Source organism: Epinephelus fuscoguttatus, linkage group LG24 (assembly GCF_011397635.1).
Source record: "Epinephelus fuscoguttatus linkage group LG24, E.fuscoguttatus.final_Chr_v1".
In the NCBI taxonomy this organism is placed as follows: Eukaryota; Metazoa; Chordata; class Actinopteri; order Perciformes; family Serranidae; genus Epinephelus; species Epinephelus fuscoguttatus.
The window spans coordinates 600,677-628,088 of NC_064775.1; the positions used below are offsets into that span (position 1 = coordinate 600,677).

The following is a 27,412-nucleotide window of genomic DNA, read 5'->3' on the forward strand; positions in this document are numbered from 1 at the left end:
ACTGAAATACTTTAACTACTGAGTATCACAGAGTACCGAAGTACTTTAACTACTGAGTATCACAGAGTACTGAAATACTTTAACTACTGAGTATCACAGAGTACTGAAGTACTTTAACTACTGAGTATAACAGAGTACTGAAATACTTTAACTACTGAGTATCACAGAGTACCGAAGTACTTTAACTACTGAGTATCACAGAGTACTGAAATACTTTAACTACTGAGTATCACAGAGTACTGAAATACTTTAACTACTGAGTATCACAGAGTACTGAAGTACTTCAGTGTAACGTATTACTTTGGAGGATCACCATAATAACTATGTATATTTATATTTTTATTCATTAATTTGTGTGTGTGTGTGTGTGTGTGTGTGTGTGTGTGTGTGTGTGTGTTGGTGGGCGGGGCCTGTGGCAGCAGCAGGCTCATTGTCTGAGGAGGCAGAGGGACAAAGAGGGGGAGGCCGAGTCTGTCTCTTTCTTCATGTGGGGGAGGAGAGGGGGAGGATTAACCGGCTCATCTGCGACACGCGCTCACACACAGCACGTATTTCATATCAACACTCACACACACACACACACACACACACACAGACACACACACACGGCGACCGAGCTTCATCTGGATCAGCATCAGCACCATCCTCCTGCTCCTCCTCCTCCTCCTCATCATCATCATCAGCGGCGGCGGCGGCGGCGGAGAGGACGGTAGACAAAGAGACACGGAGACAGAGACAGACAGACAGGCCGGAGGTGGAGGGACTCGGTCCTCACCGTCTGACGGGAGACAGACAGACACAGGGCGACAGACAGGAGACAGAGACAGAGACAGGCCTTCGCCGCCTCCACCGCCCGTCTCTGTTCCCTGTGTGATGGCCGACCACATGTTCCCGCTGCTGCTGCTGCTGTGTGTGTGCTGAGTGTGTGTTGTTGCAGGTGGGTGTGTTCGGTGTGTGTGTGTGTGTTCGCTGTCCGGTGTGTGTTATGGGGAACGCGGAGAGCATGGAGAGCCAGCTGGCGGTGATCCGGTCCAGAGCCGCTCCGGTCCGACTCCCGATGCCCGACCCGGCCGAGCTGGAGGAGAGGTTCTCCATCGCACTGGTAATCCACACACACACACACACACACACACACACACATTGGGTACATACATGATACACATGTTCATGCAACCCCAGGCTTTAAATTCCACTTCCTGTCTGATGTCTGATATGAGCTGCTGTGAATCAATGTATCGATCTGAGCTGATGTTTATTATTTCTTGATATTTTTTATTATTTTTGATATTTATTATTTATTTCTTTATTTTTTTATTAATGTTTAATTATTTTTTATTTTGTCATAATTTTATTATTTTAACTACTTTTTCTATTATTTTATTTAAAAATGTATAATTTTCTTATTGCATTTATTATTTTATTTATTTTTATGGTTGCAAATGGTAAAGTGACCTGCACTTGTGTGGCCCCTCTCTAGTCATTTGGCCACTTTGGTCACTTTCACACACTGGTGGCCGAGGCGACCATACAAGGTGCCTCCTACCACTCAGTTTTTAACACACACACACACACCAATGGAACAGCCATCAGGAGCAAGTGGGGATTCAGTATCTTGCTCAAGGATGCCTTGACTTGCAGATCGGAGTAGCCCAGGATCGAACCGATCCGATTTAAGATCTTTCGATTGGACGACCCGCTCTTATGACATTATGATTATAACATTATGGTGTTTTGCAGACATCGGGGGTTTAGGGTGGAGGCAGTGTGATGGCACAGTAACAATTGATATTCAGGGTGAAAGATAAACTTCATAAACTCTAATCATTCATTAAATGGTTTTAAATGTAACTTCTGTGTCTTTCAGAATTCAATGAACCTGCCTCCGGACAAGGTGCGTCTGCTGCGTTCCTACGACAACGACAAGAAGTGGGAGCTGATCTGTGACCAGGTGGGTGGTGCTAATAAAGTTTAAAGTTTGAATCAGTTCCTAACTGAGGAAGCAGCCTCACAGAGGTCATAGACCTATTAGACGTCCTGCTGTATACACTCACTGGCGACTTTATTACGTACGCCTCTTCAACTGCTCGTCAACGCAATCAGCCAATCAGGTGTCAGCAGCTCATTAACATTTAGTCATGTAGACATGGTGAAGACGAGCTGCTGAAGTTCAAACGGAGCATCAGAATGATGAAGAAAGGTGATTGAAGTGACTTTGAACGTGGCATGGTTGTTGGTGCCAGACGGGCTGCTCTGAGTATTTACTGGGATTTTCAGCACAGCCATCTCTAGGGCCATGCTCAGGTGGTACTAAGAAAATCTCACCCACACCATTACACCACCAGCCTGAAGCGTTAATACAAGGCAGGATGGATCCATGCTTCCATGTCGTTTATGCCAAATTCTGACGCTACCATCTTCTGATGGCTACTTCCAGCAGGATAACGCACCATGTCACAAAGCTCACATCATCTCAAACATGACAATGAGTTCACTGTACTCCAATGGCCTCCACAGTCACCACATCTCAGTCCAATAGAGCACCTTTGGGATGTGCTGGAACGGGAGATTCTCATCATGGATCAACTGTGTGATGTCATCATGTCAATATGGACCAACATCTCTGAGGAATGTTTCCAGCACCTTGTTGACTCTGTGACATCAAGAATTAAAAAGGGGGTCCAACCTGGTACAAAGTGGCCACTGAGTGTTTGTAGATATACTGCAGTTATATTTAATTTATACTTCAGTGCTACTTTAATGTTACTTCTACAAAGTCAAGGCAGGATACCCCAGACCCCCAGGGACCACCAGGTGGTTTGGGTTATGTTGCAATCCTGGTTTTACAAATGAGAATTCGTACCAGTGACAGTAAATGAAGATGGACGACGCGTCTCTGCTAATATCCCAGATACAGCTGCTGCCATCTTGCGCTGATGACGTAATTAGGAGCCAGAGTCTGCACAGTAGTGATCTCTGCGGTATCGAGTTCCCGCCCATACTCAGGTCTGACCAATTTCAAGCCAAAGAACGGATTAAAACCAAACTTATTAGAAGAATGACAACTTAAACAAACACTGGTTTATAAGAACTACCTAAAATGGAAAAACTTCCTTCGAGTTTTTTATTTGGTCCATGTTCAATCCACAAACATGGAGGCCATTTCATGCACTACCCACCCAAACACTGTCATAAACCAAGTACCCCACGTCATGACAGAGGCACTCCCGGAAGGCAATGGCCCCCTAGCAAGACAGTGTATTGTGCCATATCATAAAAACTGTTCAGGAATGGCCTGAGGAATCTGACATAGACCTCAGGGCATCAACCTGGCCTCCGAATTCCCAGATCCCAATCTGATCAAGCATTCATAGAACATGTCGGTACCCCAGAGGTACCCCTGATCCACAGTGGAGCCTTCTTGGGTCAAAGTTGTTGAGGCACGGACACAGGGTCTCTTGGGTGTCCTGTGGTGTCTGGTACCAAGGCGTTGGCAGAGGATCCTTTTAGTCCTGTGGGCTACCAGGCGGCATACTGGTACGTGCCACTGATGCTCGATCAGATTAGGATCTGGAGAATTCAGAGGCCAGGTTGACATCTTGAGATCTTTGTTATGTTCTTTGTGCCATTCCTGAATAGTTTTTGTGATGTGGCATGGTGCATTGCTCTGCTGGGGGGCAGCTGCCATCGAGGAGTGCTGTTGCCATGAGGAGGAATATTTGGTCTGTGATGGTGTTTGGGCGGGTGGAGTGTGCCAGGACCCAAAGTTTCCCAGCTGAACATTGCATTGTTACAAGATAATCAATGTTGTTCAGCCAGCATTTGTTTGTGGGGCCCCTGTGGGTAGTGGGCCCCATATGAGATTGTCCATGGGTTCCATATTGGCCACATGCCAATTGCCCACATGGGTGGGTTTACTCAAGTGGGCCTCACATGGGTTATGCCAGGGCTACCAGGTACCAAGCAACACATTCTCACTCTGCACTCGTCACATACTGGCGCATGGTCTGTGTACTTTTAACGTTTACATATGATGTGCTAGGGATCCCGGGTGTGAATGTTGTTGATGTTCTTGGACGCCGTGTCGACTTACACCTTTTGAAGGCATTGTGTCTTTTCGAAAAACACCTCCATTTTCACAGGCAATTTCGGCAACACACGCACATGGTTAGGTTTAAGCAACAAACAACAACTACAGCACTACTGCGAGAACTAAATTAGATCTACGTCTAGAACCACAATACTGCTACGATAAGTACGATACTCCTAATACTACACTATATCAACCGCCAGAACTAGAGCTTGAACCAGGTCAGATTGTCACCAGTATACTGGTGTTTTCTGTTTGTACTGGAACTTCAATACTACCACTAGAGCTGCAGACCATCTACTACTAGAACTATAAATTCATTTAAGAATTAGCTCAACCTTAAACGTCTACAGCAGTAAATTATAACACGCATTAAAGCGATATTAATACAAAGCTATAACACTGACATTATCATTTTAATGCAGAGTGAGTAGTTGTTAATAATTTACTTACATACTGTGTAATGTTTTGAATGCATAACGTAAAGGAATACTTTACGTTTTTTTATAGAAAAAATGTACCCTTTGGACAGTTTTGATGACGTTACTCACTGGTTGTTCATCTCGATCTCCACACGTCAGACCCTCCTGAACGGATGTTGACGTCATCGTTGTCAATTTTGTGACAGATTTTCTGCTCTCCTCCTTCTTTCTCCTTTTCTCAGCTCCACTGGGGTAACTTCTTTGCATTTCTCTCACCTTCGTCATTGACTTCTTCTTTTCTCCTCTCCTCTTCTCCGCGCCAAGCCGTTTGTTTTGCTGCTGTCTTCCTGAATCCTTTCGGCACATGCGCAGTAAGATGGACTAGTCCAATGTAGTGGGGACTGAAGGGGGACGCATATAGTGCAATAAGCATCCTGCTGGCATTTTAGCGTAAGGATTTTAATGAAAAACATAAATAATGTTTACAAATAAGAAAAAACTAGATTAACCATAAAGGCAGAAACTTGGGGCCCCAGGCAACCGCCTAGTTTGGCCTAATGTTAAGTCCGCCTCTGCCTAGAACTACACTATATCTACCACCAGAACTACACCTTGGATCAGGTCACATTGTCACCAGTATACTGGTGTTTGTACTGGAACTACAATACTACTACTACTACCGGAACTACAATACTTCTACGACTAGAACTACAATACTACTACTACTACTACCGGAACTACAATACTTCTACTACTAGAACTACAATATTACGACTACTAGAACTACAATACTACTACTAGAACTACAATACGACTACTACCAGAACTACAATATTATTACTACAACTACAATACGACTACTACTAGAACTACAAAACTACTACTAGAAGAACTACAATATTACTACTACTAGAACTATAATATTACTACTACTACTACCGGAACTACAATATTACTACTACTAGAACTACAATACTACTACTACTACTACTACTACTACTAGAACTACAATACGACTACAACCAGAACTACAATATTACTACTAGACCTACAAAACTACTACTACTAGAACTACAATATTACTACTACTACTTGAACTACAATATTACTACTAGAACTACAATAGTACTACTACTAGAACTACAATAAGATTACTACTAGAACTATAATATTACTACTACTAGAACTACAATATTACTACTACTAGACATACAAAACTGCTACTACTAGAACTACAATATTACAACTACTAGACATACAAGACTACTACTACTAGAACTACAATATTACTACTACTAGACATACAAAACTGCTACTACTAGAACTACAATATTACTACTACTAGAACTACAATACTACTACTACTAGAACTACAATATTACTACTGGAACTACAATACTACTACTAGAAATATAATAAGACTACTACTAGAACTACAATATTACTACTAGAACTACAATACTACTACTAGAACTACAATATTACGACTACTACTAGAACTACACTATTACTACTAGAACAATATTACTACTACTAGAACTACAATATTAATACTACAGAACTACACTATATCTACCACCAGAACTGCAGTGTGAATCAGCTCAGGTTGTCGCCAGTGTACAGGTGATTTTGTTTGTCTGTTTGTTGTTTGTTTTTTTTCCCTATGAAACTGGCATTGTGACCTCACATCACATCACAAGGGTTTGAAACTACAACTGATAAACTACGAACTACAACCGACAATTGAAAATACAATTTTCAACTAAACAACTAGAAATGACAACTGAAAACAACCTCAAACCTGAGGTGGGGGTTTCACACCCTGGGGTGGGGGGGCCCTTATGTAGGGAGTTTGCATGTTCTCCCTGTGTCAGCGTGGGTTTCCTCCAAGTGCTCCGGTATCCTCCCACAGTCCAAAGACATGGTTAATTGCAGGTTAATTGGTGAATCCTGTGATAGTCTGGCGACCTGTCCAGGGTGAATTCTCATCACTTTTCACTAAATAATAAATTAATAATATATATTCTAATATTGCCTAAAGACTCTTGATCCTGAACGAACCTGATTGCCGTATTTTTTCCGGGAGAGGCAGACACAGGTGTTGTTGGTGGGCGGGGTTTCGTATGTGATGTCATCCAGTCACATTGTTTGTGTGTGTTCAATGCAGGAGAGGTTTCAGGTGAAGAACCCTCCACACACCTACATCCAGAAACTGAGGGGCTTCCTTGACCCAGCCGTCACACGCAAGGTGAGGTGGGAGTCTGTAGCTGGTGTACAACGGTGATGGTGTCAAAATGACATGTTGTCCTGTTCTTTTTTTCTGCCTGTTTAAAGTTTAACATTATTATTGTTACTAGATAATTATTGTCATTTAAGTTTATTAACCACTCTGTACGTCTGTCTGTCTGTCCACAGAAGTTCAGAAGAAGAGTTCAGGAGTCAACTCAAATGCTCAGAGAACTCGAGATTTCTCTTCGTACAAACCACATCGGGTATCTCTCAATCTGTATATCTGTCTGTCTGACCACCTGTCTCTCTGCAACTCTGTCTCCTGGATCATATTGTACTAATTCACTCATTTGTTAATGAATGTGCGAGGTCACAAAGTGTTGAACAAATCAGTAAAATGTTCATATATAAATATATATATAATGTACAGTAGCATGTTCTGTTTATACATTGAATAGCTTCTGGTTGATGAACGTCGGCCTGTGTGTCTGTAGGTGGGTCAGAGAGTTCCTGAATGAGGAGAATCGAGGTCTGGATGTTCTGGTCGAGTATTTGTCCTTCGCTCAGTACGCCGTCACGTAAGTCTGAACAAACACATATTAAAGTCATTAAATATAATAAGGTACATGTAGTTAAGGTTTCTGCAAAACACTTTAATGTTAAAAAACAACAAAACTTTATTTCCCTCATATATTCTGTGCTGGAACACCTCTGTTTGGTTTTCATATCTCGGCGTCTCTGCACAAAGAAGGGCGACACTTTCTACTGTTAAACAATCCCCAACAAAAGTTTCTAAAGACAACTGGACATGTTCCAGCAGGAATATGATCCCAAACGTGGAAGAAAGCTACAACATGCATCCCTGACATTAACATGTAGCTACATGTAGCAGTGTACTTGCAGCTAAGGTTTCTACTGTGAGAAGTCACCAAGTAATCCTCTAAACAGAACCGGCCATGTTCCAACAGGAATACGATCGGAAAATGGCAGAAATGTACAACATGGGCAACCAAGTTTACGTGTTTGCCCGTCATTAGCATGTAGCTACATGTAGCAGCGTGGGCGTAAGCTGATGTCCATAAAGAAATATGTCACACAGTGACATCATACTGTTGGCATAGTAAAAAAAGGGTTTATATTTCAGTATGAATATTGCTAATATTAAAAACTGCAGATAAAACTACAGACTGCTGTTTGTGACGAAGAGAAACTGAATTATTGTACTTAGCGACAGGTCGTTATTTGTGTTCAGGTTTGATGGCGAGCAGTCGGAGGCAGGAGGTGAGGTCTCGTCCATAGATTCTCCCTGGAGTCGGTCCATAGAGGATCTCCATGGCGACTGCAGCCTCCCTTCCCCGTCCTCGTCCGTACCCCGAGCAGCCCGACACTCCATCAGGTAATAAACGTAAGAACAGTGCAGGTGAACTCAACAGGTGAAGACGTCCTCTCTGATGACTTTTGTGTGTTTGCAGCTCGGCAATGGTGACTCGCTCCAACACTCTGCCTAGTCGTCGCACTCTGAAGAACTCGCGACTTGTCTGTAAGAAAGACGACGTTCACGTTTGTGTCATGTGTCTGAGAGCCATCATGAACTACCAGGTAACACTGTAACTCTTCATCTGAAGACACAGAGCGGTTTGAATGTGGTGACCAAGCTTCAACTGTGTTCTCCTCTTCCTCAGTACGGATTCAACATGGTGATGTCACATCCTCACGCTGTCAACGAAATCGCCCTCAGCCTCAACAACAGGAACCCCAGGTCAGTAATTCAAATACATACAGAGGGCTAACTACAAACTACAACAGAAAATATACCAACAACAAAAACTACTACTGGAAAACCATAAACAACAAGTGGAAAACCCAAATGACGACTACGAAAACTACAAGCTTTAACTGAAAATTTTCAAACTACGACTAAAAACTACACAGCTTAGATCAAACTACAGCCTGTTGTTTGTGTTGAAAACAAAGATACGTTTTCTGAATGAAGTTAAAATACAATTAATGAGCTTTTTGTTTAAAGTTGCAATTAAAGATTTAAACTTCATTAACTGTTTCTCTACCTGCCTGTCTGATGACCCGTCTCTCTGCCTGTGTGATGACCCGTTTCCCTGTCTTCGTCAGAACGAAGGCTCTGGTGTTGGAGTTATTGGCGGCAGTGTGTTTGGTCAGAGGAGGACATGAGATTATCCTGTCAGCCTTCGACAACTTCAAAACTGTAAACAACACACACACACACACACACACACATACACACTAATCCCAGCTGACACAGTGTGAGGGGCGGGGTTTACCTGGACAGGTCACCTGTCAATCACAGTCACAAACTCTTGACTCCAATAGGACAACGGAACAAATGAGACAAAGTGTCAGTTGATTGGTTGGTTCACCGGCTCGTTGATTGACTGATTGATTGATTGATTTGTTGCAGGTGTGTTCAGAGTCGATGCGTTTCGAGAAGCTGATGGAACATTTTAAGAACGAGGACGACAACATCGACTTTTTGGTACGAAGGGTTTATTTTATCTTTAAAGTCAAATGATCTAAATTATAGAGGACTGAGAACTGAACCCTGAGGAACCCCACACCTCCACACACCTTCAGGGTTCTTACATGAACTCACCCGGGATTCCAGTTTAATTACGGTTACATCATCCAGTTAAAAAACAGTTGCTAACGGAAAATGTGTTTGTGTTGTTGTCGCCATGGTAACGGTTGTCAGGTGGCCTGCATGCAGTTCATTAACATCGTGGTTCACTCGGTGGAGGACATGAACTTCAGAGTCCATCTGCAGTATGACTTCACCAAACTCAACCTGGACGAACACCTGGAGGTAACATGGTCACATGATCGTCTCTTGGCCAATCACAAGAAGGCTGTTGATTAACAACACGCCTGTCTCTGTACGTGTCTCACTTCAGAGGCTGAAGCACACGGAGAGCGACAGGCTGCAGGTTCAGATCCAGGCATATCTGGACAACGTGTTTGACGTCGGGACGCTGCTGGAGGATGCCGAGACCAAAACTGCGGCCCTGGAACGAGTGGAGGAGCTGGAGGAGAGCCTGGGCACGGTAAGATGGACAGGTGCAGGACTAACCTGTCTCTTCCTGTTTTCAGAACTCGGGTGTGTGCTGGACGCTCCTAACGAAGCGATGAAAGACAGACAGAGAGAAACGTGTCGTACTGACCTGCCCTTGTTTGTGTCCTCAGATGTCAGAGCGTCTCCTAGACGTGGAGAATGAAGCAATGCTGAAGATTGTCGAACTGGAGAAACAGCTGATGCAAACCAATAAGGAGCTGGACCACATCCGAGTGAGTGCTGTTGTCATGGAAACCACAGGAACATTTGGTCACTATAGATACAGAAACTGTGGTTTATGACGATGCTAATGTGAAAGGCATTCTACATTTCTGTTTCTAAACTTGATCAGTGAGCCAGAAAAAGAAAAGAACTCCTGAAATATTGTACCGTCCCTTTAATTCCTCACCTGTTACCTGTGCAGGAGGTGTATGCAAGCACCAACTCTCAGGTGCACACATTGAGGCGGATGGTTCGGGAAAAGGACCAGACGATCCGGCGTCAGAGCCGTCTGGAACGCCAGGCTCAGGAGGCCCAGCAGGCAGGGGGACCCGGAGCTCCTCAGCCCCAGAGAGGAGAGGGTGATGGGGGAGTGGCTGACTCCGCCTCCCCGTCACCTCCACCTTGTCCTAACCTGTCCCCCAGGTGAGACACGCCCCACAGTTAGAGACTCAAGCTACAATAATCTAGACCAGAACCAGAGTGGATGTGAAATATGCAGCGGTATATAAAATCTAGAGGACCTAGAACAGAACCCCGAGGAACACCGTATGTCACTATTAAGACTAAAGTATAATGTGTAAAGGACCAAAAACAGAACAAAGAGGAACCTCATTAGTCATTATAAACACAGTAATATAATACATTTTAAACAGAACCTAGGAGATCCCCCAAGTCATTATAAACAACGTTAAAGAAAACATAATAAAGGACTGAGAACAGAGCCCTGAGGAACTCCTAAAGTCATCATTACCACCGTTAAAAAATAATAACTTGATCTTATAAAGGAACTAGAACAGAACCCAGAGGAACCCCCCAAGGCATTCCAAAGACTGTAAAAGAAGTATTATGAAGGACCGAGACTAGAATCCTGAAGAACCCCATGACACAATTAACACTGTAAATGTGAAGATCATGTCGTTCTCTGTTTGCTGAATGTGTATGTATGTAGAAGAAGAAGAAGAAGAAGAAAAAACGAGCAGGAAAACAAGACGGTCCTGTGCAGGACTGCCTGCCAGGCCCCTAATTATGAATGACCAAGAACAAAACCCTGGAGAACCCCAAATGTCATTATTAACACTGTAATAGAATACATTTAAAATAAGAAGAAAAATAAGAAGGAAAAATAAGGCCGAGCATGGAAGAACCAGAGAGGAAACACCATCACATGGTGCTGTTCGCATCGGGAGGAAACCAGCGCCGCCAGCATTCCGGCCGCCAACAGGAACCTGCATCCCGGCCCAGGCAGGGGAAGAGCCCAACGTAACTGCCAAAAGGTGATGGTCTGAACCCGCTACCCCACCAGGGGAGAGCGGACCCCAAGCCAGTGCCACAGCAGCCAGAATCGGAGTTAAGAACTATAATATATAACATAAAATATTAATAATATAGTATCTAAACAATAATAAATAGTAGTTAAGTTATCTAATAGACTAAAAGTAATACTACATTAGTAAAAATTAGGCCGGTGCCGGAGGACCTCAGGGTCTACGAGGGTTGCATAAGATAAAAGCAGGTTAGAAAGATAAGAAGGGGCAAGACCATTAAGACCTTAAAATCAATCCTAAAACACACGGGGATCCGGTGTAGTGATTCTAAAACCGGTGAATACATTACAAAGGACCGAGAACAGAACCCTGAGGAACCCCATGCCACAATTAACACTGTAAATGTGAAGATCACGTTGCTCTGTGTCTGCTGAATGTGAAGTAAGCAGGAATACATTATAAAGGACCTAGATCAAAACCTTGGAGAACCCCAGAAGTCATTATTAACGCAGTAAAGGAACAGATTATAAAGGACCAAGAAGAGAACCTCGAAAGACCCCTAAAGTCAGTTTTATCACTTTAATTATTTTATTTACTTTACTTTATTAATCCCCTGAGGGGAAATTCAATGTTTTCACTCTTGTTTGTCAGTTACACACAGGTCTGAAAGACACACACATGCACAAACAGGACCTATACATGCACAAAGTGGAGAGATGTCAGAGTGAGGGGGCTGCCCTTGGTGAGGCGCCCCAAGCGGTTGGGGGGTTCGGTGCTTTGCTCAAGGGCACCTCGGCAGTGCCCAGGAGGTGAACTGGCCCCTCTCCAGCCACCAGTCCACGCTCCATATTTGGTCCAGACGGGGACTCGAACAGGTGACCCTCCGGTTCCCAACCCAAGTCCCTATGGACTGAGCTGCTGCCGCCCCTTTTTTGCCTCTTTTTTTAAAAGAAAAAAATATAAAGGATCGAGGAAGGAACCCTGAGGAACTCCATTAGTCATTATTTACACAGTAACAGAATAAATTATAAATGACCAAGAACGTCATTTATAATTTTTTCTACAGTCAGTGTTAACACTGTAAAAGAATAAATTATAGAGGACCAAGAATAGAACACAGAGGAACCCCATAAGTCATTATTATTAACACTATAAAAAATAAACACAGCTACACACAGTTAATGTGATGATCATGTTGCACTGCATCTGCTGGATATGTACATGGAAGACTGGTGGCTGACTGTAACAGGACAATATCTCAGAGGTTGAGTTCTGTCACCCCCAACTGGCCAAAAATGATTAATGCAGCTTTAAGTATAACGTTCCTCTGACGAGGGTCGGGCTTTGTGCGTTAGTTACAAACATATTTCTATAATTTGATCATGGATGAGTTATAAAAATCCAATTTACCACAAATCAGTGTCCAATAAGAAAAAAATGTTTCTTTAAATGTGCGATGAGTGATTCTAATTGATTACCTGATTGATTTCGACAGTCCTGAGACCGTAGCCTATCACAGCATGGGACCAGGGATGGGCGGAGCTCCAGGGATGCCGGCCCCTCCCCCACCCCCTCCTCCACCACCGATGCCGGGCACAGGTGAGTTTCAGTTCCACCAGACAGTGAAGGATCCACTTTGAGTACGACACTGACCTATTTTCTTTCTTCTCTTTGTCTTTAAAGTGTCCAACGGGTCGTACCCTGCACCCCCTCCCCCTGCTCCTCCTCCTCCCCCTCCTCCACCTCCTCCTCCATGTCGGACCAGCGAGCTCTCCTCCTCTGTCCCCATGCCCCCCCCTCCTCCCCCTGTAGCCCCGCCTCTCCCAGGTACAGGGGGGTCGCCCACAGTCATCTTTAACTCTGGACTCGCAGGTGAGGCTGGCTGAAATGATGTGTTCACAGGCGGTGAGGAAAATATTCAATGTTCCATTTGAAGTCCAGCGTTTAAAATGTGACATAACGGAATACTTCATCTCCCTAAATGTATTTGTATATCAGTTACTCACCACGTTATGTTGAATTTATGCGAAGTTTATTTCTCACACCTCCATGGTGAATGAAGAATCCAAAAAAGGGGGAACATTCATACACAACTCCTGCAGTTTGATCCAAGTCTGATTTATCAAGATGAGCGCTCAGAACTTCACAGACGCCGCTTTCCGATAAAACACTGAATGGAAAATGAAAGATAATCTCAGCTCCCTTTAAAGCCAGACTTCACTGACAAAACACGGGAGCTGTCGGTCTACCGCTGCCTTCATCACTTAGTTCATTTGTGTTATTGTGTGACTTTGGTGAATCTGAACTAACGAGCGAGACACTCCAGATAAAAATGTTTGTCATGCACTGGTCGATTTTCAGATTTTGGGGTAGTGTGCCTCCATAGCATTTCTTCTTTTAGACTACGTGGAAGAAAACATCCAAAAACATATTTAGGTTTATTTTAGCTCCGATTTTCTACACAAAAAATGCATATTTAAACATAAAATGTAAAACTTGTATTACAAAAAATGATTGCTTGAGAACTGGGGAAGTTTCATGGTGATATCTGCCAGTTGAAATGTTTACTCTATTATTTTTTATCTCATCTAAAAATGTTGGAATTATTATTATATACATCAAATTTTCCACTTTTATTCATATCTATTTTCTGAGGGTTTTCGGGGGGCGGGGGTGTAAACAGAGGGGTTTGTTTATGTATCATTCACAGCTTGATTTATAGAACTTTTTATTCCTAAAAACATAAAATTTTTCATTTTTTTTATGGCCGTTGACAATCTTTAAACATAAAATTTCAGAAAACATGTATCACAAAAAATAATTGTCTAAATGTCAGTAAACAACAGGAAAGTTTCATGGTGATATCTGTTAGTTTAAATTTTGACCCTATCATTTTTGGTCTAAAAAGTGTTATTCAATACATATACATTTTCAAAACCAAAAATCTCAACTTCAGTAGCACTTACATTTACCAAATCTTCCGATTTTATTCCTGTGTATATTCTACAGATTTTTGCAGAGGGGTTTGTTTATGTATCATTCACAGCCTGATTTATAGAACTTTCTTTCCTAAAAACATGGCAAGTACAGTATTTTATGATCCATGGACTGATTAAAAGAGATATCCACAATTCCTTTTGTTAAAAATTTTACGCTCATATCTCAACAAAGTGAAACAAGAATATTGAACCTGACTTTATCCAACGTTCAGATTTACATTCTGGAAATTTAACAAGCAAATAGCCCATATTTAACTAGATTATGCATCACTGGCATATTTAAACATAACATTTCAGAAAACTTGTTTCAGAAAAAATAATTGACTACTGTAAGTACTCAACTGGGGAAGTTTCATGGTGATATCTATTAAAAATTTTACCATATTGTCTCATTTTTTGGTCTAAAAATGTTTAGAAAGGTTGTTTTTTCAAAACTCTGAGCCAAAAATCTCAACTTCAGTAGAACTTACTTTCATCAAATTTTCCAGTTTTATTCCTGTCTGTGTTCTAAAAGTTTTTACAGAGGGGTTTATTTATGTAGCATTCACATCCTGATTTAGAGAACTTTTTATTCTATAAAAACCTGGCAAAAATAGATTTTTTATGGCTTTTAGCAGTATTTTCTGATTTATGGAGTGATATAAAGAGATATCCAAAATTCACTTTGTTGAGACATTAACTTTAATATGAGAAACAAGAATTTTTAACCTGACTTTATCCAATGTTCAGATTTCTGCTATGGAAACTGATGAAGTTTTATGGTGATATCAGTTAAAATCTTTACCCCACTCACCTGTAGTGTCTTCAGAGGTCACTGTGTTATTAAAGGTGAATCCAAACCTCCCAGCCAATCAGAAACCAGGATTCTCAGTTGTCATTGTAAATGTGTAATATAATCAGAGTTTCATGATACTGATGTGTTGTTTTTTCTCTCACCTTGCTGACAGAGGGTCCTCTCAAGTTATTCTGTACGTTTACTTACACTTTACATTGAAACATCTTCACATTACTCCATCATCATCACCATCCTTCCTTTAGCTCCTCCTCCATTCCGCTGCATCCCTCCATGTTCTGCACACAGTAAAAACCCAGAGTGAAAACACACCTGTAGTCTTTGATCCATCTCAAAGTGAAACTGAAGTCCTTTCCCCCTGCTCACCAATCTCTGTTGCTGCTGTGCAGCCGTGAAGATCAAGAAGCCGATCCAGACTAAGTTCAGGATGCCGGTGTTGAACTGGGTTGCCCTGAAGCCGAGTCAGATCAACGGGACCGTCTTCAACGACATCGATGACGAGGCCATCCTGCAGGTGACACAAACACCCATTTTAGTTAGTTCATCATTGAGTCCAAGTGGACGTTTGTGCCAAATTTGAAGACATTTCTTCAAGGTATTCTTGAGACATCATGTTCATGAGAATGAGAAAGAAGAGGTCACAGCAACCTTGACCTTTGACAACCAAAATCTAATCAGCTCATTCTTGAGTTCAAGTGGACATTTATTCCAAATCTGAGGAAATTTCCTGAAGGTGTTCTTGAGATACCGCATTCACAAAAATGGGCCAAATGTAGTGACAGTGACCTTCCAGTACAACTACCAAGATTGAATCAGTTCATTGTTGAGTCTAAGTGGATGTTTGTGCAAAACTGTATTCATTAGAATGAGAAGAATGAGGTCACAGTGACCTTGACCTTTGACCTACTTCCACCAAACTCCAATCAATTTATTCCTCGATCAAACTGGACGTTTGTGCCAATTTTGAGGAAATTCACTTAAAACCTTCTTAGGATATCATCTTCACAACAGTGAGACAGATGCAAAGTCACAGTGACCCTGACCTTTGACAACCAAATTCTTACCAGTTCATTTCTGAGTCCAAGTGGACATTTGTGCTGAATTTGAAGACATTCCGTCAAGGTGTTCTTGAGATATTGTATTCATGAGGATGAGAAAGAAGAGGTCACAGTATCTTGACCTTTGACCTACAACCACCAAAATCTAAGCAGTTCATTGTTGAGTCCAAGTGGACGATTGTGCCAATTTTTAAGAAATTCCCTCAAAGTGTTCTTGATCCCTCAAGGATATTATGCTCAAGAGTATCAACGAACCAGGTCACAGTGATCTTGATCTTTGGCGACCAAATTCTATGAGATCATCCTTGAGTCCAAGTGGACGTTTGTGCCAAAACACCTGACTGAAAGAGACTGAGGAACTGTTTAACTATCTGTCTCTCTCCATCTGTCCCTGTCTGTCTCTGTCTCTGTCTGTCTGTCTGTCTCCATCTGTCTCTGTCTGTCTCTCAGGAGCTGAACGTGGAAGAGTTTGAGGAGCTGTTTAAGACAAAGGCTCAGGGTCCGGCGGTGGACCTGACTCTGTCCAGACAGAAGCTTCCTCAGAAAGCTCCATCCAAAGTGTCTCTGCTGGAGGCCAACAGAGCCAAAAACCTGGCCATCACTTTGAGGAAGGCTGGTCAGGGGTCAGAGGTCATCTGTCGTGCCATCCACATGTACGTCAACCAGCACCACCAGTACCACTGACAAAGGTGTGATCACCACCACCAGGAACGACCAGTAAAAGGTCACTCTGTGTCTCTGCAGGTTCGACCTGCGGACAGTTCGGGTCGACTTTGTGGAGTGTCTGATGCGTTTCCTGCCCACAGAGGCCGAGGTCAAACTTCTACGGCAGTACGAAAGGGACAGAAAACCTCTGGAGGCTCTGAGCGACGAAGACCGATTCATGATGCAGTTCAGCCGCATTGAAAGACTCAGTCAGCGCATGTCCATCATGACCTTTATGGGCAACTTTACCGACAACGTCCAGATGTTAACTCCGGTAAGACAGACAGGTAGAGACAGACTGGTAGAGACAGACAGGTAGAGACAGACAGGTATACACAGACAGACAGGTAGAGACAGACAGGTAGACACAGACAGGTAGACACAGACAGACAGGTAGACACAGACAGAGACGTAGAGACAGACAGGTAGAGGCAGACAGGTAGAGACAGACATGTAGACACAGACAGGCAGGTAGAGACAGACAGGTATACACAGACAGACAGGTAGACACAGACAGGTAGAGACAGACAGACTGGTAGAGACAGACAGGTAGAGACAGACAGATAGACACAGACAGACAGGTAGACACAGACAGGTAGACACAGACAGGTAGACACAGACAGACTGGTAGAGACAGACAGGTAGACACAGACAGACAGGTAGAGGCAGACAGGTAGAGACAGACGGGTAGAGACAGACAGGTAGAGACAGATTGGTAGAGAGACAGGTAGAGACAGACAGGTAGACACAGACAGACAGGTAGAGGCAGACAGGTAGAGACAGACGGGTAGAGACAGACAGGTAGAGACAGATGGGTAGAGACAGACAGGCAGAGACAGATTGGTAGAGAGACAGGTAGAGACAGACAGGTAGACAGACAAGGAGAGACAGACAGGTAGACAGACGGGTAGAGACAGACTGGGAGAGGCAGACTGGTAGAGACAGACAGAGACAGACAAGGAGAGACAGACAGGTAGACAGACAAGGAGAGACAGACGGGTAGACAGACAAGGAGAGACAGACGGGTAGAGACAGACTGGGAGAGGCAGACTGGGAGAGACAGACAGGTAGAGACAGGCAGAGACAGACAGTTAGAGACAGACTGGTAGATACAGACATGTAGAGAAAGACAGGTAGAGACAGACTGGTAGAGACAGTCAGGGAGAGACAGACTGGTAGACAGACAAGGAGAGAAAGACAGGTAGAGAGAGACTGGTAGAGACAGACAGGTAGAGACAGATTGGTAGACACAGACAGGTAGATAGACAAGGAGAGACAGTCAGGTAGAGACAGTCAGGGAGAGACAGACTGGTAGAGACAGACAGGTAGAGACAGACAGTGAGAGACAGACTGGTAGAGACAGACAGGTAGAGACAGACAGTGAGAGACAGACTGGTAGAGACAGATTGGTAGACAGACAAGGAGAGACAGACAGATAGACAGACAGGTAGAGACAGACAGGTAGACAGACAAGGAGAGACAGGCAGGTAGACAGACAGTTAGAGACAGACAAGGAGAGACAGACAGGTAGAGACAGACTGGGAGAGACAGACTGGTAGAGACAGACAGGTAGAGACAAACAGGTAGACACAGACAGACAGGTAGAGACAGACAGGTAGACACGGACAGGTAGACACAGACAGGTAGAGACAGACTGGTAGAGACAGACAGGTAGAGACAGACTGGGAGAGACAGACTGGTAGAGACAGATTGGTAGACACAGACAGGTAGATAGACAAGGAGAGACAGACAGGTAGATACAGACAGGTAGAGACAGACTGGTAGACAGACAAGGAGAGACAGTCAGGGAGAGACAGACAGTGAGAGACAGACTGGTAGAGACAGATTGGTAGAGACAGACAGGTAGACAGACAAGGAGAGACAGACAGATAGACAGACAGGTAGAGACAGACAGGTAGACAGGCAGGTAGACAGACAGTTAGAGACAGACAAGGAGAGACAGACAGGTAGAGACAGACTGGTAGAGACAGACAGACAGGTAGAGACAGACAGGTAGACACGGACAGGTAGATACAGACAGGTAGAGACAGACTGGTAGAGACAGACAGGTAGACACAGACAGGTAGACACAGACAGACAAGGAGAGACAGACAGGTAGAGACAGACTGGGAGAGACAGACTGGTAGAGACAGACAGACAGGTAGAGACAGACAGGTAGACACGGACAGGTAGACACAGACAGGTAGAGACAGACGGGTAGAGACAGACAGGTAGACACAGACAGGTAGACACAGACAGACAAGGAGAGACAGACAGGTAGAGACAGACTGGGAGAGACAGACTGGTAGAGACAGACAGGTAGACAGACAAGGAGAGACAGGCAGGTAGACAGACAGTTAGAGACAGACAAGGAGAGACAGACAGGTAGAGACAGACTGGGAGAGACAGACTGGTAGAGACAGACAGGTAGACACAGACAGACAGGTAGAGACAGACTGGTAGAGACAGACAGGTAGACACAGACAGACAGGTAGAGACAGACAGGTAGACACGGACAGGTAGACACAGACAGGTAGAGACAAACAGGTAGATACAGACAGACAGGTAGAGACAGACAGGTAGACACGGACAGGTAGACACGGACAGGTAGACACAGACTGGTAGAGACAGACAGGTAGACACAGACAGGTAGACACAGACAGACAGGGAGAGACAGACTGGTAGAGACAGTCAGGTGAGAGACAGAGTGGTAGAGACAGACAGGTAGACACAGACAGACAGACAGATGTGACCTGTCTCACTGTGTTGTCCTCTTGTCTCTCAGCAACTCCACGCCATCATTGCTGCTTCAGTTTCTATAAAATCATCTCAGAAGCTCAAGAAGATCCTCGAGGTCAGTCTGAGGTTAAACATCAATGTGTTCATGATCACCTGTTTATACACTGCTCAAAAAATTAGGAACACTTAAATCATCCGTCAGATCTTGATGAACTAATTATTCAAGTGGAAAATCTTTACTGATGTACGCTGTATAATTTGTTGAGAACAGAATGTCCTGGGGGATCTCCTCCCTGACCTGGATCAGGGCATCAGTGAGCTCCTGGACAGTCTGTGACGTCCTTGTTAGGACTGTGACCTTCATGTGTTTGAGCAGTGTTATTAATATATATTTAAGTATATACATGAGAGTATGAGTGTCCGTGAAACTATACCTGATGATGATGATGATGTTGCAGATCATCTTGGCTCTGGGGAACTACATGAACAGCAGTAAGAGAGGAGCTGTGTACGGATTCAAGCTGCAGAGTTTAGATCTGGTAACACACACACACACACACACACACACACACACACACACAGTTTCTATATGACGACAGTACCTCAGGTTTGATCGCAGCTCGTTACAGTGTGCGTTTGTGTTTCAGCTGCTGGAGACAAAGTCGACAGACAGGAAACAGACACTGCTTCATTACATCAGCAACGTGGTCAGAGAGAAGTATCCCGCCAAGTCTCTGTTCTACAACGAGCTTCACTACGTCGACAAGGCTGCTGCAGGTGAGTCCGTCAGCCAATCAGGGCGCTGCAGACTGCTCCCACTCTGCGTCACTCACCCGTGTGTCCCCACCTGTGCACAGTGAGTCTGGAGAACGTGCTGTCCGATGTGAAGGATCTGCAGCGCGGCATGGAGCTCACCTGGAGGGAGTTCAGCGTTCAGCACAACGCCACGCTCAAAGACTTCATCAGCAGGCACGAGTCACGGCTCAACAAGCTGCAGGAGGATGCGCGCATTGCTCAGGTAAGACTCCACCCGTTTCTGATTCGCATTACGTTAACTATGTCGTAAACAAATCACTTTGTTTGATGACTTTGTTTGGGTTCACTTCAGGATGCGTTTGAGGACGTGGTGAAATTTTTCGGGGAGAGTTCAAAGACAATGCCGCCGTCCGTCTTCTTCCCCATTTTCGTCCGTTTCATTAAAGCGTACAGGGTGAGTAAACATGACACACCTCCTCTACAGGGAAGCCCCACCTACAGCAGGACCACAGGGTTTATGTTTGGAACAAGTCTTAACGCCTTACTGGCAGAGGGCAGGACCTAAAAGAACACACAGCTCGACAAAGGAACAGGTTGTTGTGTATTTAATTGTGTGTTTCTGCATATATGTGTGTGTTCTCAGCTGGCGGAGGAGGAGAATGAGCAGAGGAGGCGTCAGGAACAAATATTACTGGAGAAACTGGAGCAGGAGGAGCAGCAGCAGGAGGAGGAGGAGACCAAGGTGAGACTGTGACTTCTGACCTTTGACTGGTTTTAATGAGTAAAAGTAACAACTTGATGAACTCCTGACTCTCACCTTGACGAACTCCTGACTCTCAACTTGACGAACTCCTGACTCTCACTTTGACGAACTCCTGACTCTCAACTTGACGAACTCCTGATTCTCACTTTGACGAACTCCTGACTCTCACCTTGACGAACTCCTGACTCTCAACATGACGAACTCCTGACTCTCACCATGACAAACTCCTGACTCTCACCTTGACGAACTCCTGACTCTCACCTTGACGAACTCCTGGCTCTCAACATGACGAACTCCTGACTCTCAACATGACGAACTCCTGACTCTCACCTTGACGAACTCCTGACTCTCACCTTGACGAACTCCTGACTCTCAACATGACGAACTCCTGACTCTCAACATGACGAACTCCTGACTCTCACCATGACGAACTCCTGACTCTCACCTTGACGAACTCCTGACTCTCACCTTGTACACCTGACTCTGAATGTGACGTACTCCTGATTTTCAAGATGACATACTCCTGACTCTTAACGTGACGAACACTTGAGTCTCAAGGTGACGTACTCTTAAGTCTCAAGGTGACGTACTCCTGACTCTCAACTCTACGAACTCCTGACTCTCACCTTGACAAACTCCTGACTTTCAAGGTGATGTACTCCTGACTCTCAACTTGACGAACTTTTGACTCTCAAGGTGACGAACTCCTGACTCTCAACTTGATGTACTCCTGACCCCCAAAGTGACATACTCCTGACTCTCAAGGTGACGTACACCTTATTTTCGACCTGACGTACTCCTGACTCTCAAGGTGACGTACTCCTGACTCTCAACTCTACGAACTCCTGACTCCCACCTTGACAAACTCCTGACTTTCAAGGTGATGTACTCCTGACTCTCAACTTGACGAACTTTTGACTCTCAAGGTGACGTACTCTTAAGTCTCAAGGTGACGAACTCCTGACTCTCAACTTGATGTACTCTTGACCCCCAAAGTGACATACTCCTGACTCTCAAGGTGACGTACTCCTGACTCTCAACTCTACGAACTCCTGACTCCCACCTTGACAAACTCCTGACTTTCAAGGTGATGTACTCCTGACTCTCAACTTGACGAACTTTTGACTCTCAAGGTGACGTACTCTTAAGTCTCAAGGTGACGAACTCCTGACTCTCAACTTGATGTACTCTTGACCCCCAAAGTGACATACTCCTGACTCTCAAGGTGACGTACACCTGATTTTCGACCTGACGTACTCCTGACTCTCAAGGTGACATAGTCCTGACTCTCAAGGTGACGTACTCCTGACTCTCAACTCTACGAACTCCTGACTCCCACCTTGACAAACTCCTGACTCTCAAGGTGACGTACACCTGATTTTCGACCTGACGTACTCCTGACTCTCAAGGTGACGTACACCTGATTTTCGACCTGACGTACTCCTGACTCTCAAGGTGACGTACACCTGATTTTCGACCTGACATACTCCTGACTCTCAAGGTGACGTACACCTAATTCTCGACCTCACGTACTTCTGACTCTCAATGTGACATACTCTTGACTCTCCACATTGGGGAAGTGACGGCTCATGGTGCCTCACCTGATGGCTCTCATGTCTGTTTATGTGATCTCTAAAGATCTCCATGTTCTCCCCCTCCTCCCCTCCAGTCTCCCTCACACAGGGGGAAGCGGCAGCAGCAGGAGCTGCTCACCGAGCTCCGAAAACGTCAAGGCAAAGACAGTCGCCATGTTTATGAAGGGAAGGATGGTGCCATAGAGGACATTATCACAGGTAAATATACACCACTAAAACACACTGTCACAGGTGAACAAACACACACCAGACCACACGTTCTCTGTCTGCTGTCTGATTGGCCATTTTGGTTTTATCTCACCTGCAGCTTTGAAGACCGTCCCCTTCACGGCTCGATCCGCCAAACGCAGCTCTCGCTTCTTCTGTGACCCCGCCCACACTGAGGAGCACTACTGAGGGACAGAGAGAGACATTACATTGTAAAGAGAGCTTAAATGTCAGCATGTTGGAGGATGGTGTCTTCTTCAGCTGGCCACGCCCACTTCTAATCGATGGGACCAATTAGCACTTTGAACATTTCTGATCGATTGATGTGAACTGATGACATCATGTTTTGTATGTTACTTTATTGGTCAGTTTGTGCACAGACCAGGTTCCCAGACATCACCTGACCTCTGACCTGTCCCTAATGTTCCGCTCTGTTCTGACCGCTGTCAAACCAAACTCCATCCAGGAATTTTGGGATTTAAAGTGACACCAGAACCCAAAATCCTGGTTCTGGGTCAGCATGTCTGTGGTCCTGTGGTTGTTCTGGGTTCCTTCAATCTGTCTCTTTAAATGGATCGTGTACAGGGTTCTACTACTTTCACTACGTTGTGTTCTACTGTGTTTTACTGTATTTACTAGCCTTACCAGAGCCAGGTATACACAGAGTCTGGCACCTTTCTGAAGGGTTAGGAAACAGTGTCAGCAAGAAGCACTCAAACACAAGAACCTTTGCCAGACTCTGGTTATCTGTGGCTCTGGCTCACCTTCCTGAACCTGACCCTTCCTCAAAACGCATTTCCTCTGAAGCCCCGCTGTTAGCCTGTTAGTTACAGTGGCCTGCAAAAGTTTGGGCACACCAGGAAAATAATTCATTTACTGTGAGTAGTTAAGTAAGTAGAAGATGAACTGGGCCAGTTTTTGGGCCGTCTTCATACACTGGTCTTTTCGGTCTATCCACAGATTTTTAATGATGTTTAGGTCGGGGGACGATGAGGGCCATGACAAAACCTTCAGCTTGCTCCTCGTGATAGTCCATTGAGGCAGTAATCATCCTTTCAGCCATTTCATCTGCTTATCTGGGACATCCCTGTCCACAGCAACACTTTCGAGCTCCTCCTGAAAGATCCCGAGGTGTTCCCAAGCTAGATGAGATATAAAATCCCTCCAGTGTGTTCTGGGTCTGCCCCGGGGCCTCCTACCAGTGCGACGTGCCTGGATCACCTCTAATGGGGAGGCAGCCAGGAGGATCCTGATCAGATGCCTGAACCACTTCAACTGACCCCTTTTGACGCAAAGGAGCAGCGGCTCTGCTCCGAGCTCCCTCCGGAAGTCCGAGCTCCTCACCCTATCTCTAACTCTGAGCCCAGACACCCCACACTGGAAACTCACTTTGGCCACTTGTATCCATGACCTCATTCTTTTGGTCACTACACGGAGCTCATGACCATAGGTGAGGGTTGGGACCAGTAAATAGAAAGCTTTGCCTTCCAGCTCAGCTCCCTCTTCACCACAACAGTCCGATGCAGCGCCCACATCACTGCAGAAGCCACACCACACCGCTGATCCACCTCATGCTTCATTCTACCCTCACTGTGAACAAGACCCCAAGATACGTAAACTCCCTCGCTTGACGCACCAACTCTCTCCCAACCCAGAGGGATTAATCCACCAGTTTAAGGCTATTTTTACAAATGCTGTGATGCTTGCTGGACTTTAACTGACTTCATTCTTTGCTCTACCTGTGAAATGTTCCCCGTGCCACTGGCTGCAACACAAGCCCGAAGCATGGTCCATCCACCCCCGTGTTTAACAGTTGGACAGGTGTTCTCTGCATGAAGTTCTGTACCCTTTATAGACCTTTCTACTGTTAGTAAACAGTATGGCTTTTTTGTGGGCGGGGCTTAGCTGGAGGCAAAACAATTCTCCACAGACATTAGCCAGCACTAGTTAGCAAGTTCTGTTGTCTTGTTGTAAACAATGGAGGAAGATGATGTGAGTGGTGCGTTCAGAAATAGGATGTTTCATCTTTAATCTCATGTCTTTTGACGATCAGCTCATTTACTCGCTGAACTACTCACAGTAAGTTTTGACCAGGGGTGCCCAAACTTTTGCAGCCACTGTAGCTCTGGAGCCGCACCAGCAGGAATATCGACTGATAAATAAACCCTGCCTCAAGAAACTCGGAGCTACAAAAAGCCAAATTCTGGTCTTGTTGTGTTTTGAAATGTGTCACCAGTGAGGGGGCGCTGTGGCCCCAAGACAACAGAATAAGAAAAACACGTCTCTGTCTGCCCTTCAAGAACTCAACAGACTTCCCTGTAACGTAGACGCAGTCTGAGACGATGTTTCAGACGATAAACTGACCTGAGTCCTGATTTACTGACGAAACTCTTCAGTCTGTAACATGAAGCAGCAAAAGTGAGGTCAGTCTGCTGGTGAGGCTGGACATACATACTCTGACTAACCCAAAACAGACTTAAAGCAGCCCCTCTTTACCTGTGTAGAGGCAGGTCTGAACACTGGTGTGTCCACTCCAGCAGTCCTGCATCAACATGTCATCACAATCGTTCCCCCGCTCCCCCCCCAAAGTCGAAACAAGACAAAAAAAGTGAAACAGCACAAAGTTTTCTACGTGTACATACATTTTCTAGAAAGCTGGTTAGCGTTGCTCGTACTGTTTAGTGTTTGTTGGTTGTTGGTGATTCTGCACTTGGTGGTGTGAATAAAAAACACACCCTGTCTACATGACATCTGTCAATTTAATGCCAGTACTACTCTAACTTTAAATAGTATTTTTCAACCTTGACCCTATTTTACCATGTTTTTATGTCACAACAGTTTTTTGAAGTGGTCTTGCACTGAGGAAGAGCAGCTGTCGTCAGTGTCTGTGCTCTTAAAATGTTTGTTCTTGTCACTGACAGGCTCAGATTGGTGTTCTGAGTGTCTGACACCACTATGGGAACGACCCCTATAGAGATAGAGCTTTGTGTTAAAGAGTAAAGAACCAAAACCAGCCCCCCATTCACTGGAGTCAAATCCACCAGACTCCATTTAAATTAACAGTCATTTTATGATCGTAAAAAACGCTTCAATGAAAGTCGACAAACAAACCAGCTCTGGTTTCCTTGAAATTAACTCTTAATTCACCCAGTTCAATGTGAAAACATGCTGCCTCTATACACACTAAAATGACTATTTATTTAAATGGAGTCTGGTGGGTTTGACAGATAAAAAATGTCATCACTTCATTAGTTTTATCTTTTTAGACATTTATGTTAAGTTTTGTCATAATTAGCATACAAATTCGTGGCCGAGAAGTGGTTCTGTGAGGTCATAGTGACCTTAACCTATGACCACCGAAATCTACTGAGTTCATGCTTGAGTCAAAGTGGACATTTGTGCCAAATTTGAAAAAGAAAATCCCTCAAGGCGCTCTTGAGATATGACATTCACGAGAATATGACAGGCAAGGTCAGACTGAGCTTAACTTTTCTACAGTTGTGTGGACATTTTTGCCAAATTTAGGCCCTTTCCTCAAGCTCTTCTTGAGATACTACGTTAACGAGAATGAGACAGATGCAGGTTAACGGTAACCTTTAACCACCAAACTGTCATCGTTAAGTCCAAGTGGACATTTGTACCAAATGTGTGGATATTCCCTCATGGTTTTCCAGAAATATCTGGTTCACGAAAAAAAGATGAACACAAGTTCATGGTGACCTTTGACCACCAAAAACGAAAAGGTTCATCATTGAGACTAAGCGGCTGTTTGTGCCAAAGTTGAGAGAAATTTCCTCAAGGTGTTCTTGTGATCTAACATTCATGATAATGATAGATGCAAGGTGACCTTTGACACTAAATCTAATCGGTTCATTCTATAGTCCAAGTGGACATTTGTGCCAAATTTGAGGTTATTCCCACAAGATCTTCTGGATATATCGTGTTCACAAAAATGAGATAAACTCAAGTTCATGGTGACTTTGGACCACCAAAAATAAATCAGTTCATCGTTGAGCCCGAGTGGACGTTTGTGCCAATTTTATTTTTTTAAGGTATTTGGGGGGCTTTTTGCCTTTATTTGATAGAACAGCATGAAAGGGGGAAAGAGAGGGGGAATGTCGTGCAGGAAAAAGGCGTGGGTTGGAATCAAACCTACAGACACAGCCTTTGTACATGGGGCGTCTGCTCTACCAGGTGAGCTAGCGGGCGCCCCGTTTGTGCCAAATTTGAGGAAATTTTCTTAAGGATAGCGCATACACGAGAACAGGACGGACAACCCAAAAATATACCGCCTAAAAAAGGTTGAATTACAATAAGAGGAAGTCAGCAAGGCTCACCTGAATGAAATAAAGTTGTCATAATCGTTTACCTTACCTGTTTTTTCCTGCAGTGAAAACGGACTGCTGGGAAACATTTTACATTTAGGTAATTTCACATTGACTGTTTCACTACATTACCCATGATCCTCAGCTACAGATCTTCAACACAAA

At 44.3% G+C, this 27,412-nt stretch overlaps 1 protein-coding gene and 1 long non-coding RNA gene across 3 annotated transcripts; one reads left to right on the top strand and one right to left on the bottom strand.

The window, feature by feature from the left end:
* The first annotated feature begins 413 nt into the window (after positions 1 to 413).
* On the top strand, positions 414 to 27,286 carry fmnl2b (formin-like 2b). 2 transcript variants are annotated; one of them, XM_049570538.1, is made up of 28 exons: positions 414 to 1,102; positions 1,865 to 1,948; positions 6,677 to 6,757; positions 6,925 to 7,001; positions 7,233 to 7,316; positions 7,991 to 8,134; positions 8,211 to 8,337; positions 8,421 to 8,497; positions 8,866 to 8,959; positions 9,173 to 9,247; positions 9,464 to 9,574; positions 9,663 to 9,812; positions 9,952 to 10,053; positions 10,245 to 10,465; positions 12,803 to 12,906; positions 12,991 to 13,179; positions 15,254 to 15,274; positions 15,489 to 15,613; positions 16,608 to 16,810; positions 16,902 to 17,136; positions 19,648 to 19,716; positions 20,060 to 20,140; positions 20,249 to 20,378; positions 20,459 to 20,619; positions 20,710 to 20,811; positions 21,001 to 21,099; positions 22,790 to 22,913; positions 23,023 to 27,286. In XM_049570538.1, the coding sequence occupies exons 1-28, from the start codon at positions 986 to 988 to the stop codon at positions 23,109 to 23,111; spliced, it is 3,276 nt and encodes a 1,091-aa protein (XP_049426495.1). In that variant the 5' UTR covers positions 414 to 985; the 3' UTR covers positions 23,112 to 27,286. The 2 variants fall into 2 exon arrangements, with proteins under 2 accessions (XP_049426495.1, XP_049426496.1); XM_049570539.1 differs by lacking the exon at positions 15,254 to 15,274.
* Positions 13,195 to 23,108, bottom strand: LOC125885108 (uncharacterized). Its single transcript, XR_007448808.1, has 4 exons — positions 23,017 to 23,108; positions 20,036 to 20,137; positions 15,466 to 15,607; positions 13,195 to 15,377 (listed from the first exon to the last, which is right to left on the bottom strand). It is a non-coding gene; the product is annotated as an uncharacterized LOC125885108 (long non-coding RNA).
* Positions 27,287 to 27,412: the final 126 nt, after the last annotated feature.